The sequence below is a fragment of the Lissotriton vulgaris genome, chromosome 10 (genome assembly GCF_964263255.1).
Source record: "Lissotriton vulgaris chromosome 10, aLisVul1.2, whole genome shotgun sequence".
NCBI classification, from domain to species: domain Eukaryota; kingdom Metazoa; phylum Chordata; class Amphibia; order Caudata; family Salamandridae; genus Lissotriton; species Lissotriton vulgaris.
The window spans coordinates 47,159,124-47,173,337 of NC_141698.1; the positions used below are offsets into that span (position 1 = coordinate 47,159,124).

At 41.8% G+C, this 14,214-nt stretch overlaps 1 protein-coding gene across 2 annotated transcripts in view; it reads right to left on the reverse strand.

Moving 5' to 3' along the window:
• LOC147684561 (metalloproteinase inhibitor 1-like) overlaps nucleotides 1-13,267 on the reverse strand; it is a 28,752-nt gene extending 15,485 nt beyond the window's left edge. Inside the window, exons 1-3 of one of the 2 annotated variants that reach the window (XM_086942363.1) lie at nucleotides 13,177-13,267; nucleotides 7,985-8,147; nucleotides 2,045-2,115 (exon numbers count right to left, since the gene is read on the reverse strand). In XM_086942363.1, coding sequence (XP_086798489.1) covers nucleotides 2,045-2,115; nucleotides 7,985-8,111 — 198 coding nt within the window. In that variant the 5' untranslated portion in view covers nucleotides 8,112-8,147; nucleotides 13,177-13,267. Of the gene's footprint in view, nucleotides 1-2,044; nucleotides 2,116-7,984; nucleotides 8,148-13,165 lie in introns of both variants that reach the window. The other variant, XM_086942364.1, reaches the window with a different exon arrangement.
• Between the last annotated feature and the right edge of the window lie 947 nt (nucleotides 13,268-14,214).

Below are 14,214 nucleotides of genomic sequence, written 5' to 3' on the forward strand. Positions count from 1 at the left end.
TGTCAGTCGTCCTCTGCCAGTTTGTGCTTTTGACTGTCCTACTGTTGCATGTCATTTTCAGCACTGCCTTTTTCTCATACCAAGACACAGGGGGTTAGAGTTACCAAGCACTTGCATTGACCTTGCATCATGGAAGGTGACTCCGGGCAACACAAGGGCTTAAGTGAGATTCACTGAACCCCGCAAAGCAATCCTGAGTGGCTCTCCGTGGCTTAGTTAATCCAGAGTAACACAAGGTAATACAATTCACTGCCTTGCATCACTCTGCTCCGGGAAGGCCTTCCAAGACTGGAGCATGGGTGTTCCCATCCATCCACCCATTGATTTTGATACAATCCCAGCTTCACGCAGGGTAATAAACCTGTGATTGCCTCAAAATGGTACTCCTTCCCAAAAGAGGCATAATGATGAGAAATATCTCCATTTCTCCTCTTTATTTCCTCCTTCTACATGTGTATTACTTCCTGCACCTAGAGAGAGGAACACACCGCTTTCCTTCCCCAACACAATCCTACCTGTAATGCTGGCACCCTTGCACCATGGCAAAAGGGTGCCTGTATTGGTGTTGGTATCAGTCAGTGCACCAGTGCAAGGTGAGAGCAGTAATGTGTGTATCTTAGCAGATATGGTGAAATCCTGCTCTCTCCCTGTCATGCAGCGCAGTCAGTTGTGTTGCTGCTTTGTACGACATTTTGATAAATCTGCCCCATGGATTCAGGACCCAATTGCACTTTATGCTAGTAGACGTTTCTATACTTATGGCATCACTCAGCAAAACAGAGGCTTTGTTGTCAACCTCATTTTAAATCATGCCACATTTTGCTCAGAGCTGATTTTTTGCCCCCTCAGTTTTACTCAGATAGGGCCCGATTCACAGGACTAACTTAAGACAAAATCCTAAACTTACTATTTTTGGTATTCACAGAAGTTAGAATTTTGTCTTAAGTTTGCCTTAAGATAGACTTAAGACAGACTTAAGACAAAACCCTAACTTAAGTCTGTCTTAAGACAAACTTAAGACAAAATCCTAACTTCTGTGAATACCAAAAGTAGTAAGTTTAGGATTTTGTCTTAAGTTAGTTCTGTGAATCGGTCTCGAAGTATTTGAAGGGATTCCATGGTCTAAGAATGGCATTATGGGAAAGACTTAGTTGTAGATCCAGGGGCAAAGACCATGAACCACAAGTTGGCCATTAGTAATTTGACAACCAGCGACTGTTCTCTGGGATTGTGACTTCAACCACTAATAGGGCAACAGTCAGCTGTTTATGTAATGAAGGCATATGCAAGTCACTTGCCACAATTAGCCATTTACTTTACTCTACTTCTGACATGTCACATTCTGCAGCACTACATCGCTTACTAGTCACAGTACTGTGTCATGTGTTCTGCATTCTATTTGGGTGTCTGTACGCTGGCTTCCTCACTCATGAATAATAGAGGCATGGTCTGAGATGTAACCTTAATTCTCAAATTTGGTAAGTTTCAAGTGGAACCCTACTAACAAGCAGTAGCGGCCGGCACTGTTCGGGGGTGAACAAAAAATAAATAAAACTTACCTCTTGGCCTCCTCATCATGTCTCTCCTCTCTTTCCTTCAAGTAGAGCAGGAAGGACCCAGGAAGCACCCAGGCTCCCCTGTGCCAATCAGAACACTGCAATGCAGAGTTGTGATTGGTCGGAACACTGTAGTTCCGCGCTCAGACGTGGACTGCGTGTCGGCCTGGACATGTTCTTCACCCAGGCTGTATGTGCGCATGAATGTTTGGCCGGCGCCAGTCGGCAGGCTAAACATCTATGGGACTGAAAACCACTCCTCCCCTCTCCTGTTCTTTCAGCAGTTCTACCCCACCCGCCTCTCAAAGCTGCAGCGACCGCAACAAGTAAAAATAAAATGATAAGAACAGTGATTTAATATCATTTTATTTTTTATTACACTGCTGAAAAGTAGTGGGTCGATGCTCCTCCACTAAGGCGCCACTGCAAACAAACTTTTCAGATTTTCACTTTACTTAGAACTTAAAAACTCCAGACGACATATTTACCTCCTTTATCTTAACTTCGTACCCCTTAACGGTGTTTCTTTCCGCTTCTCTTACAAAAATGGCTTTTATTACTGTGGGGTGTAAAAAAAAAGTTACGTCAGTAGCAAAATCTTCTCCAGAGCACATCTTTACCCATAATGGAACCTTTCAATCATTATATTAATGCAGGAGGTTTTATCTGTCCAACATAGACACAGGATGACCTTGGCAGTGATGTATCTATGTCACACTTATATGGCTTCCTTTCCCAAGCCGCCATTGTTAATTCACGTTACATCTATATTCTTTCCTTTTCCAAGCAACCATTGTTAATATTCATTCATGTTACATCTATATTCTTTCCTTTTCCAAGCAGCCATTGTTAATATTCATTCATGTCACATCTATATACTTTTCTTTTCCAAGTAGAACTTGTTAATATTCATTTTTATAAAGAAAAAAACACTCATATTATGCTTATAATATACAGATGGACTGAGCAAGTGCTGGTGATGTTTGGCTGTAGATCAATGAGCTATGTTTGTTTTTTACAATGGTGTGTATATAGATTAATTCTCACAACTACACTGCAGATAATTTGGGTTGCCTTAGATGGACAGCAATCTGTATTCCGAATTAATGAAAAAATGCAAATCAATTTTGTATATCTCTTCATGTACCCTGTAGTAACTGGGATTCATTATCAATGATGTGACAGTGAATCAATTAATATATTTTATATTAGCTTAATTTGATTTTAGAATAGACCACCACTTGAGTGCACTCCTAATTTGTTTTACGGATTAGTAGTTATTGTTAGTTAAGAGATTTATATTTATTACATATGAATTTTGACCCTCGTACTGATGTTCACCTGACCATTCTGTACAACCTGATTTCACCACAATTGGCATATGATTGACTCTTGGTAGAGCCATAATACTTATGGATGTACTGTGTAAGTGGTTCTCAATAGAATGTTTTTGAGTAAGAGAATATGAGTACAACTGATCTTTATACAAGTTCTCAATTCCTTCCCCCATTTAAATAAATTTGCCAACACAGTAATGAAAAAACATGAACAAGGCAGGGCCAGACTGCCAGCTCCTAATATTGTTTTAGGAGATACAGAGTCTAAGGTTATTGATTTTAGAATACATTCATAGCTTCTATTTGTTAATGAAGGTAACATTTGAAAAGACTAGAGCCGCATATTAATGACATTAATCTTTATACCGGCTGATGTACTTAAACAACAATTATTCCTGGTAACTAGGTGGGGTTTCAGGTAGGGTTCAAAACTTGATCACAGCATATTACTGATATCTACGATTGAGAATAATACATTTGATTCAGTAGATAGAGCAATCAATTATTCACATTGAGTGTTTTGGGAATTAAGAAAGTTCTTATATTTCTCTTTCAAATTATGCATGAAGATATCATATTTTGTTCGGTTTTTCAGAATGTGTAAAGTGTCACATGTATTCAATTTAAAATAAGGTAAGTGCCAAAGGTGTTTAAACCTACATGGTGCACTCTTAGATTTGTTTCATTGTCTCTTACGAATGACATCTTTGAATGCATATTGCTAAATGGTATGATGGTCAAGTTAAAGCTACTGCGCGTGAAGTGTTTTCACCTAAACTTTTGTTTTCATGTAACTATTTGCACAACATAATGTTGTCTGACATGCATATTTATTTTCATGTGCTGAATTTAATATCAAACAAAAAAATGGCTGCAAACAAACCAATATAAACCTCATATGTTATACATTATATTTACAAACACACAAAAGAGTGCCTCACCACCTACATTTGAATCCACACTTGAGGAAAGTTAACCACGCAAATTGTCGTGATCAACCAGGTATTTTTATTTATACCAACGTTTTTTATCAATTAATCAAAGTTTGTAGAAAAAAATGAATGAGAAGACACACAAAGACAGTTATCCACAATACATATTTACACCAAAAATGAATGGACTGGTCATTAAACAAATGAATTGTGGTCTAATAGAAAGGCGTTCAAGCATAAATGACAAAAAATGATTTGAAAAAACAAACAGAATAATTTAAGCATGTGCAGTCTAAAACAGTGAATTTACACAAGGTAAGAAATGGGTTTTAGTGCCCGAAAAGAGTGAGAAAAAAGGAAAGAAAATAGCAATGAAGCAAATTCGGTTTGTGACTCTTTTTACAACCAACAAGAGCTGGTGTGAGGGAACAGATCAGAATGATTCTTTGCTAACTGGCCGACGCGTTTTGATTCCAAGTAGTGATTTCCCGGAATCTCATCAGGGCGCAATGAATCTGTCTGTGGGGTAAAAGAGGGTAATCCTTTTTTCTCACTCTTTTCGGGCACTAAAACCCATTTCTTACCATGTGTAAATTCACTGTTTTAGACTGCACATGCTTAAATTATTCTGTTTGTTTTTTCAAATCATTTTTTGTCATTTATGCTTGAACGCCTTTCTATTAGACCACAATTCATTTGTTTAATGACCAGTCCATTCATTTTTGGTGTAAATATGTATTGTGGATAACTGTCTTTGTGTGTCTTCTCATTCATGTTTTTTCGACAAACTTTGATTAATTGATAAAAAATGTTGGTATAAATAAAAATACCTGGTTGATCACGACAATTTGCGTGGTTAACTTTCCTCAAGTGTGGATTCAAATGTAGGTGGTGAGGCACTCTTTTGTGTGTTTGCTTATAGAAGGCCCTGCCTCCTCACCTGTCCATTCGGGCCTGGCTCCCTTCTTGTTTCTTCATACATTATATTTACAGCATTGAACAGGAAATAGGGTAACGTTCTTTCAAACAGAGAATACCCCTGTTTGAGCCATAAGGGCATGATCTCTGCAAGATGTTCAGGATAGCCAAGTGGGATATATTCACATATAATTAATGTAAATGTGAAGTTTCTAGATTGTGAGTTGTTGCACTGAAAATCGAAAGCCTGGCATGGATCCTGTCCTTGAGGTCCATTATTGGACCCTTCAACTTTGCAGACATTAGATTACGGTATCGTCTGGACACCTCCTTCTTCGCTGAAAGGACCTAGTTTCGGCCTCATTTAGGGATTGGCTGATGGGGCGAATGTGAGACATCTAATCTGCTAATACTGTTGATCCACCACATCATTTAATGCCAGTGGAACAACTTGACTTCTTGGCTTCTGTTTATGAATTCTATGCTGGTATGCCGTTCTGAAAACATTGAGAAGGCTGCCACAGTGACACTAGTTTTAGAGAGCCAGCAGGCCTACCCAACTCAGAATGGGTATTTATGAGGAATGCATTTTTTTTGCCCTTTTCACCCCCATTTTGTTTGACTGATAGTAACTGACTCCGACTGTGCCCTGGGCTCTGCTAACCAGGCCCACGGCCAGTGCTCTGATCAAAAAGGTATTTGGTACTTAGGTATAAGTACAATTGGCAGTGACAGACCCTTGTAAGTCCATAGTACATAATAAGGCAAAGGGGATTTAAACTACTTATAAGTCCAAAGTATAATATAGGGCAGTGAGGTACAGAGGCCCAGTAGATTTCCTGCACTGAAGTGTGCATGCTGTGTTGCCGGCCGTCATTTTTAAAGGCGGGTTTGCTTTGCAGGCTGTCTTTAAAAGTAAATTATGTGCAAATTTGACTTTGGAACTAAAGGTATTTCTGAAGTGGTAATCTACCCTATTTTACATATAAGTCACCCTCAAGGTCCTCCCTAGTGCCCCAGGGGTGGAGTGCAATGTACGTATAAGCAGGGACATTATTACAGATGTTTTATATGCCCTGTTGAGGGGAAACCGCAAATGTTGTGTTTCCCCATTGTAGCAGTTAAGCTCCATAGGCTAACATGGGAATACTGTGATACAGTGTCACTATTGATATGAGTCAGCTAAAATATGATTTCAAGGACTTAAAAGATTGGTAATGATAAAGTCTAGAAACTTGCCACTGTTTATTTTATCATAACTTATGCATACATTAATTTACAGAACGTTCTTTTCTGTGAGCCTAAATCCAGGCTGCTAGCACCCTCTCCTGATTGGCCAACCTTAACAGGCCAAACTGTTTTGATGAGGTGATAAGTGGCCTGCATAGAGACTGCAGCAATCTGATGGGGAAAGCTCCACAACTGCATAGAACAGGCCAGGAAGGGGGCTGGTTGAATCAAACTTGGCTTCAAATGGAACAGGACAATAAGGAATGCCAGCCAGGCCAATCCTCCCTTCCTGTGCCGCCCCACCCCCCAGCCAGATTACAGCACCAGGAATGGTATTTGCAGGAGGTCTGGAGGGGAAGTGTTAATGGAAATGAGCCACGCCAGTAGCTTTAGCCAGGTCTTACTCCAAAGGAGAGATATTCTCCATCTTTAATTTTAAAGTGCAGTGCTTTGTGGGACAAAAATATGCCACACTTTGGAGGAAGCTGTCATGCTTTTGAGTGGCACCCTGCACCTCACTGGACAGGTGTGCCCCCTGCTTCTCACCCCAGATAATTGAATAAATATGAAAGAGCTGCATAGCAACTCGGATCTGCTGCTTAAAACTACAAGGAGACCAAGGACTGCCCTGCTGGAACCCTGGTCTGCACCCAACAGGATTGCACCCTGAAGGATTGCTCCTGAAGTACACTGGGAACTGCAGCTGTGAGGACTTTACCTTGCTTAGTAAAGGATTAAGGAGTTGACGCCCTGAAGGCAACAGGTTAACAGAGCTTCCCAGCATCATCTCTTCCAAGACGTCCCCAGCATGGAGTGCATCCAGAAGACTTTTAATGATTTTGCCAGGCGCATTGTGGTATTTGTAGTACCGAACTCCGAAGGACTATCTCAGAGCTTCTAGACCTTGGGATTTTTGTTTTGAAGACTTCAAACACTTAAGAGGACCTTCAAGAAGAAGTTCCAGAAATTTGGACCAACTTTTGGAAAAAGTTCCATAAGGTGACTGGCTCCTCGATGAGAGTCAGGCTGCTGACGTCGAACTGCGACTCGGCCTGGATTTGAGGTTCGTCTTGCGGAAAGACTGCCAGGATTTCACCAAGACCTCATGCTGAGCCAAGCCTTTGTCAACTTGAAACCCGGCCTGAGGAGGAGCATCACTTGACGACAAGAGAAAAGCCTCAAGAAAAGTTTCCAAATGTAAAGATAACATTTTGACTGGGGCCTCAGGCATAGTGTATCCAACCAGGGCTCCATCGCAATCGGCCTCAAACTTTGACTTTGTCCCGGTCATGCTCGACCAGATGCTCCAAGTTCACGCTATATGTATTTAAGCACTAGAAAGTGTAAATTCTTATACAATTCATATCTCTGGTTCCCTACATTGGATTTTTGTAATGTTGCTGCCATTTTAAAGATACAAAAATTCTGTGAATTAATCTATATTTAAACCTTTGTGGGGTAAATTTTTAAATAGTAATAGCATGACCAATGTATTAGCATATTTAATTTTTCTAGCTCATGCTAGGCTGAAAATGGACTTATGTCGGATGTTTGAAGTGTGTGATTGTGCGTTAGCAGGATTCATTTACACGTGAATGATGAGTAAACTGAAGGCTTCATTTCAATAGGGTTTCTCTAACATTCAGGCAGTATCACTGAAAACCTATATCTCTTGTTGCTACTTGCGCTGATGAAGGGATGCTGGTACATGCTGCCAAGATGGTGGCCAAATACATAAGAAGCTGACCTGCTGAATAATTCAGTCAGAATTATGTGCTCACTACTAACAAGTCAACTCCTAATCATTGGCAAGGATAAAGATAAATATTCCCACAGCAATGGGTTCATTTTATCAGTGATATCATGGGCCTATAGGGGAACAGGTTTGGAGTAAAGCTAAACGATAATAAACATCACACTGGGGAGTCAAACATTCCCTCTTACGGTTCAGCAGGAGACCTTTCTTTGGTATTTCGACTGGTGGCTGTGAAAAACTTTATGAGGCACTCACCTACGTCTGAATTGCAAAAGTGTGACTGAAGATGGGCATACATGCAATCACAGGCTCTTGATGGTGGAGACGCCACCAGAAGCAGGAGCATGATAGGTGCAAACAACTTCCACGTCATACTCTCCATGTTGGTTACCAATTGATTGGGTCTGCTGTATCAAGCCTGCCGGGTGGAAGAAAAACATTAATTAATTTCTCACTGTTGAAGTGATTTTGTTTGGGTCATCTACTCATCTAGGGCACTACAGATTTCACAGAAACAGAGACCCAGATAGAGAATTACTGCACTATATGTCCACAGAGGCATACCCCACCAACCACAAGATGTCACTATCGAAAAGAGGTGATGAACTTGTCAGGCACCCATGTGTACTTACTTTGGAGAAAGGCATCAAAACTCACATTTGCAATGCAATTCTCCAACAGATTGTCATGCACATGTAACACCGAGAAGCATCCACTCTGCCTCACCAACTGCTCCATCCCTCTAGCCCTGATAATTCCTATCCTTATGGTCTTTGGTTGCTTGTGTTCCCATCCGGAGGTGAGCGGGACTAGAAGTTCTGGCTTGACCATTCCTATTGGAGCAAGACTAAGACTGATTTGCATTTGGTAGTTCTCTGTCTGGAGTGGCTTTGGTCTGGAATGCAGCCCAAGCAATCACTATTCGCTTGGATTAAATCAAACATTACTTCAGCCATGTTATTGTATGTTGCAGTACCCCTTTGTCAGTCATCAGTGCTGAATGGAAAGGGTAGTGGATTAATCCGGGGAAAAGACAAGCATGGGATAGCATGTGATGGGGATCTATCTGTGAGTGCAACACTTTACATGGTGCTCTGCATTACAGGCAAGTCCCTAAAAGGGTCATTGTTGGGGGTTGAAAAGGAGAAAGAAACATACTTTGGGTCAATGACTTCTGCGTTGCCATGTACTAACTCCCTTGCCCTGCCTTTAAAATCAGGAAGTGTCCAAACAATGTCCTGATTGCTAATAGCTAAGGTCAAATCTAACAAATTCATTGCAATTCTACTAAGAATAGATACACAAACAACAATGCAGATGCATTAACATAGCATATGAAAGACAGGGTGTGCATCTGTGTTATTTCTATGCTGGGATGTGAACTAGGGGCCACATTGCCCATTTTAAAACTTCAGCTGTGAACTGTGACTCAGGACTCACCTTGTGTAGATAGAGCCACATGTGAAATTGTAACAAGTGTACTTTTACACATGGGTAAATGTAACATAAAGTACATTTTTACTTCTAAACATATTTTGGTCACTGGGAAACATCTTCCACATTAATATACTTTTCTTTTACACCCTCACAATTTTTGGATCTTCCCTCATCCCCTCCCTGGATAGGGATTTAGAGCACATTTAGGAGAAAATCTTTGGATGTGTCAAGGTGGGACTGTGTTTGCCTTATGTTTGGGACTATCCATAATGTGGAAACTCTGATTTTGTGGTAACTGTCAGCATCACTTGTCACAGACGAGCACCATTCGCCCTGGTATATGTGAGCACCCTTGTACTCACGGATTCAGTACTTTACTGAATTTTTTCCTTTTATGAGGATCACTGTCAAAGTATCACAAAGTCCCATATAAGTTTTTAGAAAACAATTTGCACACAAAAGAGGACTTTTTGTCAGAAAATGAAATAAATAAAATAAACAAAATCCAATAATTGTTATAGGAGACAAAATCTATTTGGTATCTACAGAAGCCAAACACCATTTACAAGCTTTTTTTTTATCTTCAGTAGATCGATGTATCAACTTTGAATGTCTATGAACCTTAGAAAAACAAATCAACACTTAAAGTTATGAGAAATTAAAAAGCCCTTTTGTAATAGGCTTTGGCCCTCGTCTTAACCTAGACATCAAAACTAGGAGGGAAAGCATGAACTGCATGTTGTAGTTTATAAAGTAGCAAAACAGCAGTTCTACTGAATTACTAAAAAGTGCAAATCACAAACCTCTGGATGGAGTTCTCCACCTCTTCTATCTTTATTATAGGGAGATCACACATGTAAGTTTACTATTTAGGGGCCAATTCCGATGTCGGACGGACTCAGGTCCGTCCAACATCGGTCAAGAGCCTTAACCAACCAACCTGCTGTTGTTGGTTAAGGCCCTGCTAGTACGATGCGACCGAACAGGGTTCGGTCGCACTCGTATACTTCACAATGCAAGCATGCATTCCGAGCAGAATGCATTCTTGCATTGTGAAAAGCAGACCTCAAAGTGCCTGCCACTGGGTGCAGGGATCCACAGAGGGGCACCATAGATGCTCCCAGGCTGCCATTCGGCAGCCTCGCACCCATGGGGGCCCTACATGGGGCCCCCCAAAGACAGTTTCCCACTGCCTTTTTCGTGCTGGAAAAACCGGCACGAAAAGGCAGTGATAAACTGCCATCGTACTCCCTCTGTCGCAAAGAGGTGGCCGGGGGAGTACTGAGGGATTTCCGGACGGCAGACGGGCTCTCCGAGCCTGTCGACCACAATCCAGAAATCCAAGTCTAGCTCAAAAAGACCCTAAACAGTAATAAGTGTACTCCAGCTCAGTCCTAGAGTAAGTGCAGCACTCCACATTTTCAACCACTAGCACTCTAAAACACTTAGCTAGAAAATAATGGAGGCAGGGACCTAAAATAGGAATCAATGTTATAATATTTTTTCGATTTCGTTTAAAAAAAAATGTAACTACACTACACTTGTAGTAAATTTAGTTTTCAACATGGAGAATACCCAAAGAAATAAATGTACTACAAAGTGTAAGAGTAAATTTACACATTTAGATTTACTAATGTATAATTTTTCGTTTGTGGATATGCCCCTTACACCTAGTGGCACTGTGAACCCCTGTTGTAGCAGGGATGGATGGATGGACAAATGGATGGTCAGAAAAGGTTTAAAAGTGATTTGATGGGTTGATAAGAGAGTGAGAAGATGAACTAATGGATAAGTGAATGTTTGAATGAAGGGAACTATTCTAGGAAAGATTCAGCTTATTTGCTTTCCTAACAGGCTTTCATTAGAGGTTCGATTCAAAGCTGGAATATTTCAATTTCCTGGCTACTTCATAACGAGGATTTATTAATGGTGGTTTTGCTGCTGGAATGAGGTATAATATGAGATACTGATTTTACTTCTTTGTAAAACAGCGTGTATTTACTCACCCTGACAGTGCTTAATTTGAGACAGTGGTTTCTGGTGCTCGCCACCGGCACTTATGACAGCTGCCACGAGGTGGTGCTGCCTGTCTAATTTAGAGATGAGCAGACTAACAGTTTATTATTTGATATATATATTTAAAAAGACGAATAGCTGTACCAAAGCCATTCTTCTAGATTTGGGGGCCAGGAATAGTCTAAATTGTCATTGGCAGTGCTGGCAGGGGCAATGTATGAAGCAAGCTGCAGTGGCCTGCTGAAGAGGGCCCTGGTACTTATTATTTTTACATATTTAGCCCTGCACCCTGACCCGAAAAACTAAGAATCTCGACCTTTTCAGTGTAAAAAAAATCCTCCAGGAAAAACCTGGAAGAGTTTTTTATGGGGAAAAGGTATGAGTTCAAGCAACTTTCAAACTCCTGATCTGAAACAAGTTGTGCCGTTTCCAGATTCTCAGAATGACGGGCTTCCTGTCACTTCCACTCCAAAGTGCCATTAAACCAGCAGTGTCCAGCAGTGTCCAGCACAGATCTAGGAAGGGCAGAAATATATGCCAACTGTTCACTATATCCCTTAATCTTGCCTAAATTGAGCATAAAGGTAGACGAGTCCCTCGAGTGAGTGTATTTTGTAAACCTAGGTGATATTCTAGACCTCACTGGGACACCCCTGCCAATCAAATCTACACTGGCAACAACACCATCCAGGTTTCGTGAAATGGTGCCAATACCAGACTCAAGAAACAATTAAAAATATTCATTTTTATCCAAGTGTGAAATAACCCTCCACAATCCCGATATCCCGGGTGTGATTCTAAATATGGAGAAAAAAATATGTAGCACAACTAATCTTTCTAAAAAAAAAATAGCAGTGGCTCAAAAATAGTGTGGCTCAATGATTAGAGCGGCAGACCCTGATGCAGAGGTCTAGCCCGGGACCAGGGTTCAATTCCCCGCCTCGGCGGGTCTTGGGCTCAAAATTCCACGGACCTGATAATTCTCGCTGTGGTGCCTATTCCAATCATGGAGTCCCACTCTGCAACTCTGGGCAATAGCTTACTTAGGGCCCGATGTAGGTAAATCCCATTTACCGATTTAGAAATACCGAATCTTACCGATTCGGTATTTCAAAATCGGTAAATGGGATGTAGGTCCCAACATCTGGATTCGTTACCGAATCCTTAACAATTCTTTAATTACCGATTCGGTAAATACCGAATCGGTAATGCCCATTCATTCCTATGGGCTTTGAAGCCCATAGGAATGATTAGGCATTACCGATTCGGTATTTACCGAATCGGTAATTAAAGAATTCACAAGGGTGCAGGGGGTGTCACTTTGACACCCTCTAGCACCCCCAAAACGGGCATGTGTGCAATGTGGCACACAGACATGCCCTAAGGGCACGTCTGTCTGTCACATGGCACATGTGTACATGCACAGATGTGCATGTACACAGGAATCGGTATTTTACCATGGATTTGTATTCCATGGTAAAATACCGATTCTGTAAGCCATGTGCCAAAGGTAAATTTTCTACCTACATTGCTTTTTCGGTAATTTTAACGAATCGGTAAATATTACCGAATCGGTAATTATTTTACCGATTCGGTACATATTAACGAATCGGTAAATATACCGATTCGGTAATGATACCGATTCGGTAAAATTACCGAAAATGTGCCCCTACATCTCGGTAGCCCTTTACCGATCGGAAACGGCCGAAAATCGGTATTTTCGGCCGATTCGGATCGGTAAAGGGCTACCTACATCGGGCCTTTAATCTCCACAACGGCCCCCACAACGCTAAGGATGCCTGGCCTCCACCCTGGGGGTGCCCAGGATTGCCCAGGAGTGGACGCCTCACAGGGAAAGCCAGGATGGGTTCCACAGCGGCATTCGTACAAGCGCCTTGAGACCCTTGCGGGTGAGTAGTGCGCTATACAAGTATCAATTTACAATAAAGGTACAGACTTCCGTTTGGCATTTAAATTGCTCACCCTGTACAAACCTGTACTGGTGGAAGCTCTCTCTTCCGAGTCTTCAAACGATGTGCCAATGATCCTGCCCGGCGCTGCAATAGATGCCAGTCTCAGTCCTGGCACACCTTTGAATGTATTTGAGTCGGTGCCCTACTTATAGCACCAGGCCATTGGTTGACACATACCTTGGCATTACGTGTTTGAAGATGAGAGGCTGCTTGGAAGGGCCATCACAAAGGTGCACATGGGGAAACATCCACAAGAGAACAGGGAGGATTGTTGGTGCGAACACCAGACGCTTAAGGGCCTTCCTGGGCTTATTGAAATGGGCATATCTCCATGGCATCTCATCAGAAAAGTTTTGTTTCTCAGGCTGATTATTCACGGACTCTGCCCCATTTTAGCTTTAGGGAACGAATCCAGGTGGTGGTGAACCTGTTGGCATGACCTTGTTTTAACCATGATTTGGGTGCACATTTGGCAGCCTCAATTTACTTCCAGAGGAGTTTGAGAGAGAGAGGAGGGAGGCTATGTGTGCGCACGTGTGGCATGTGTATTTGTGTGCACACGTGCGTGTGTGTGTATCTGAGTGAATAAAATAAGGGGCAGAGGTACACATTTGTCCTTTGAGTCCAGGACACCCTTCCTATGCCACTGGGACACATAATACGTTTGAAACGTCATGGGCATTGTTCTTCCATTGTTTCAAACGCTCATCATGCTGGTGCGATTATCAGAATGGTGGAGTTAAAAGGATCAGAAAATGAGTTATGCAAAATGCAAATAGTTGAGGATAGAAATACCTCCTATTGCAACCTGTAGCCTAGCGCCAAACTGGCCAATCAGGAGCTTTCTGGGCTCCTTTGTCCACCTCTGGATCTCTTTGGCTGGTTCCCTGTAGCTCACAGGCTGTCCTTTGCACGCTCACATCTCCTGTGACTCTCACCCTCTTCCAACCTGTCTGTCCCCATATCCACCCTTACAGACCCCTCCACTTGCAGTCTCGTCCAGTCACCCCAATGCCACTTTCAATGAGACCCCTATTTCGTGCTTCCCTCCCCAGCAGC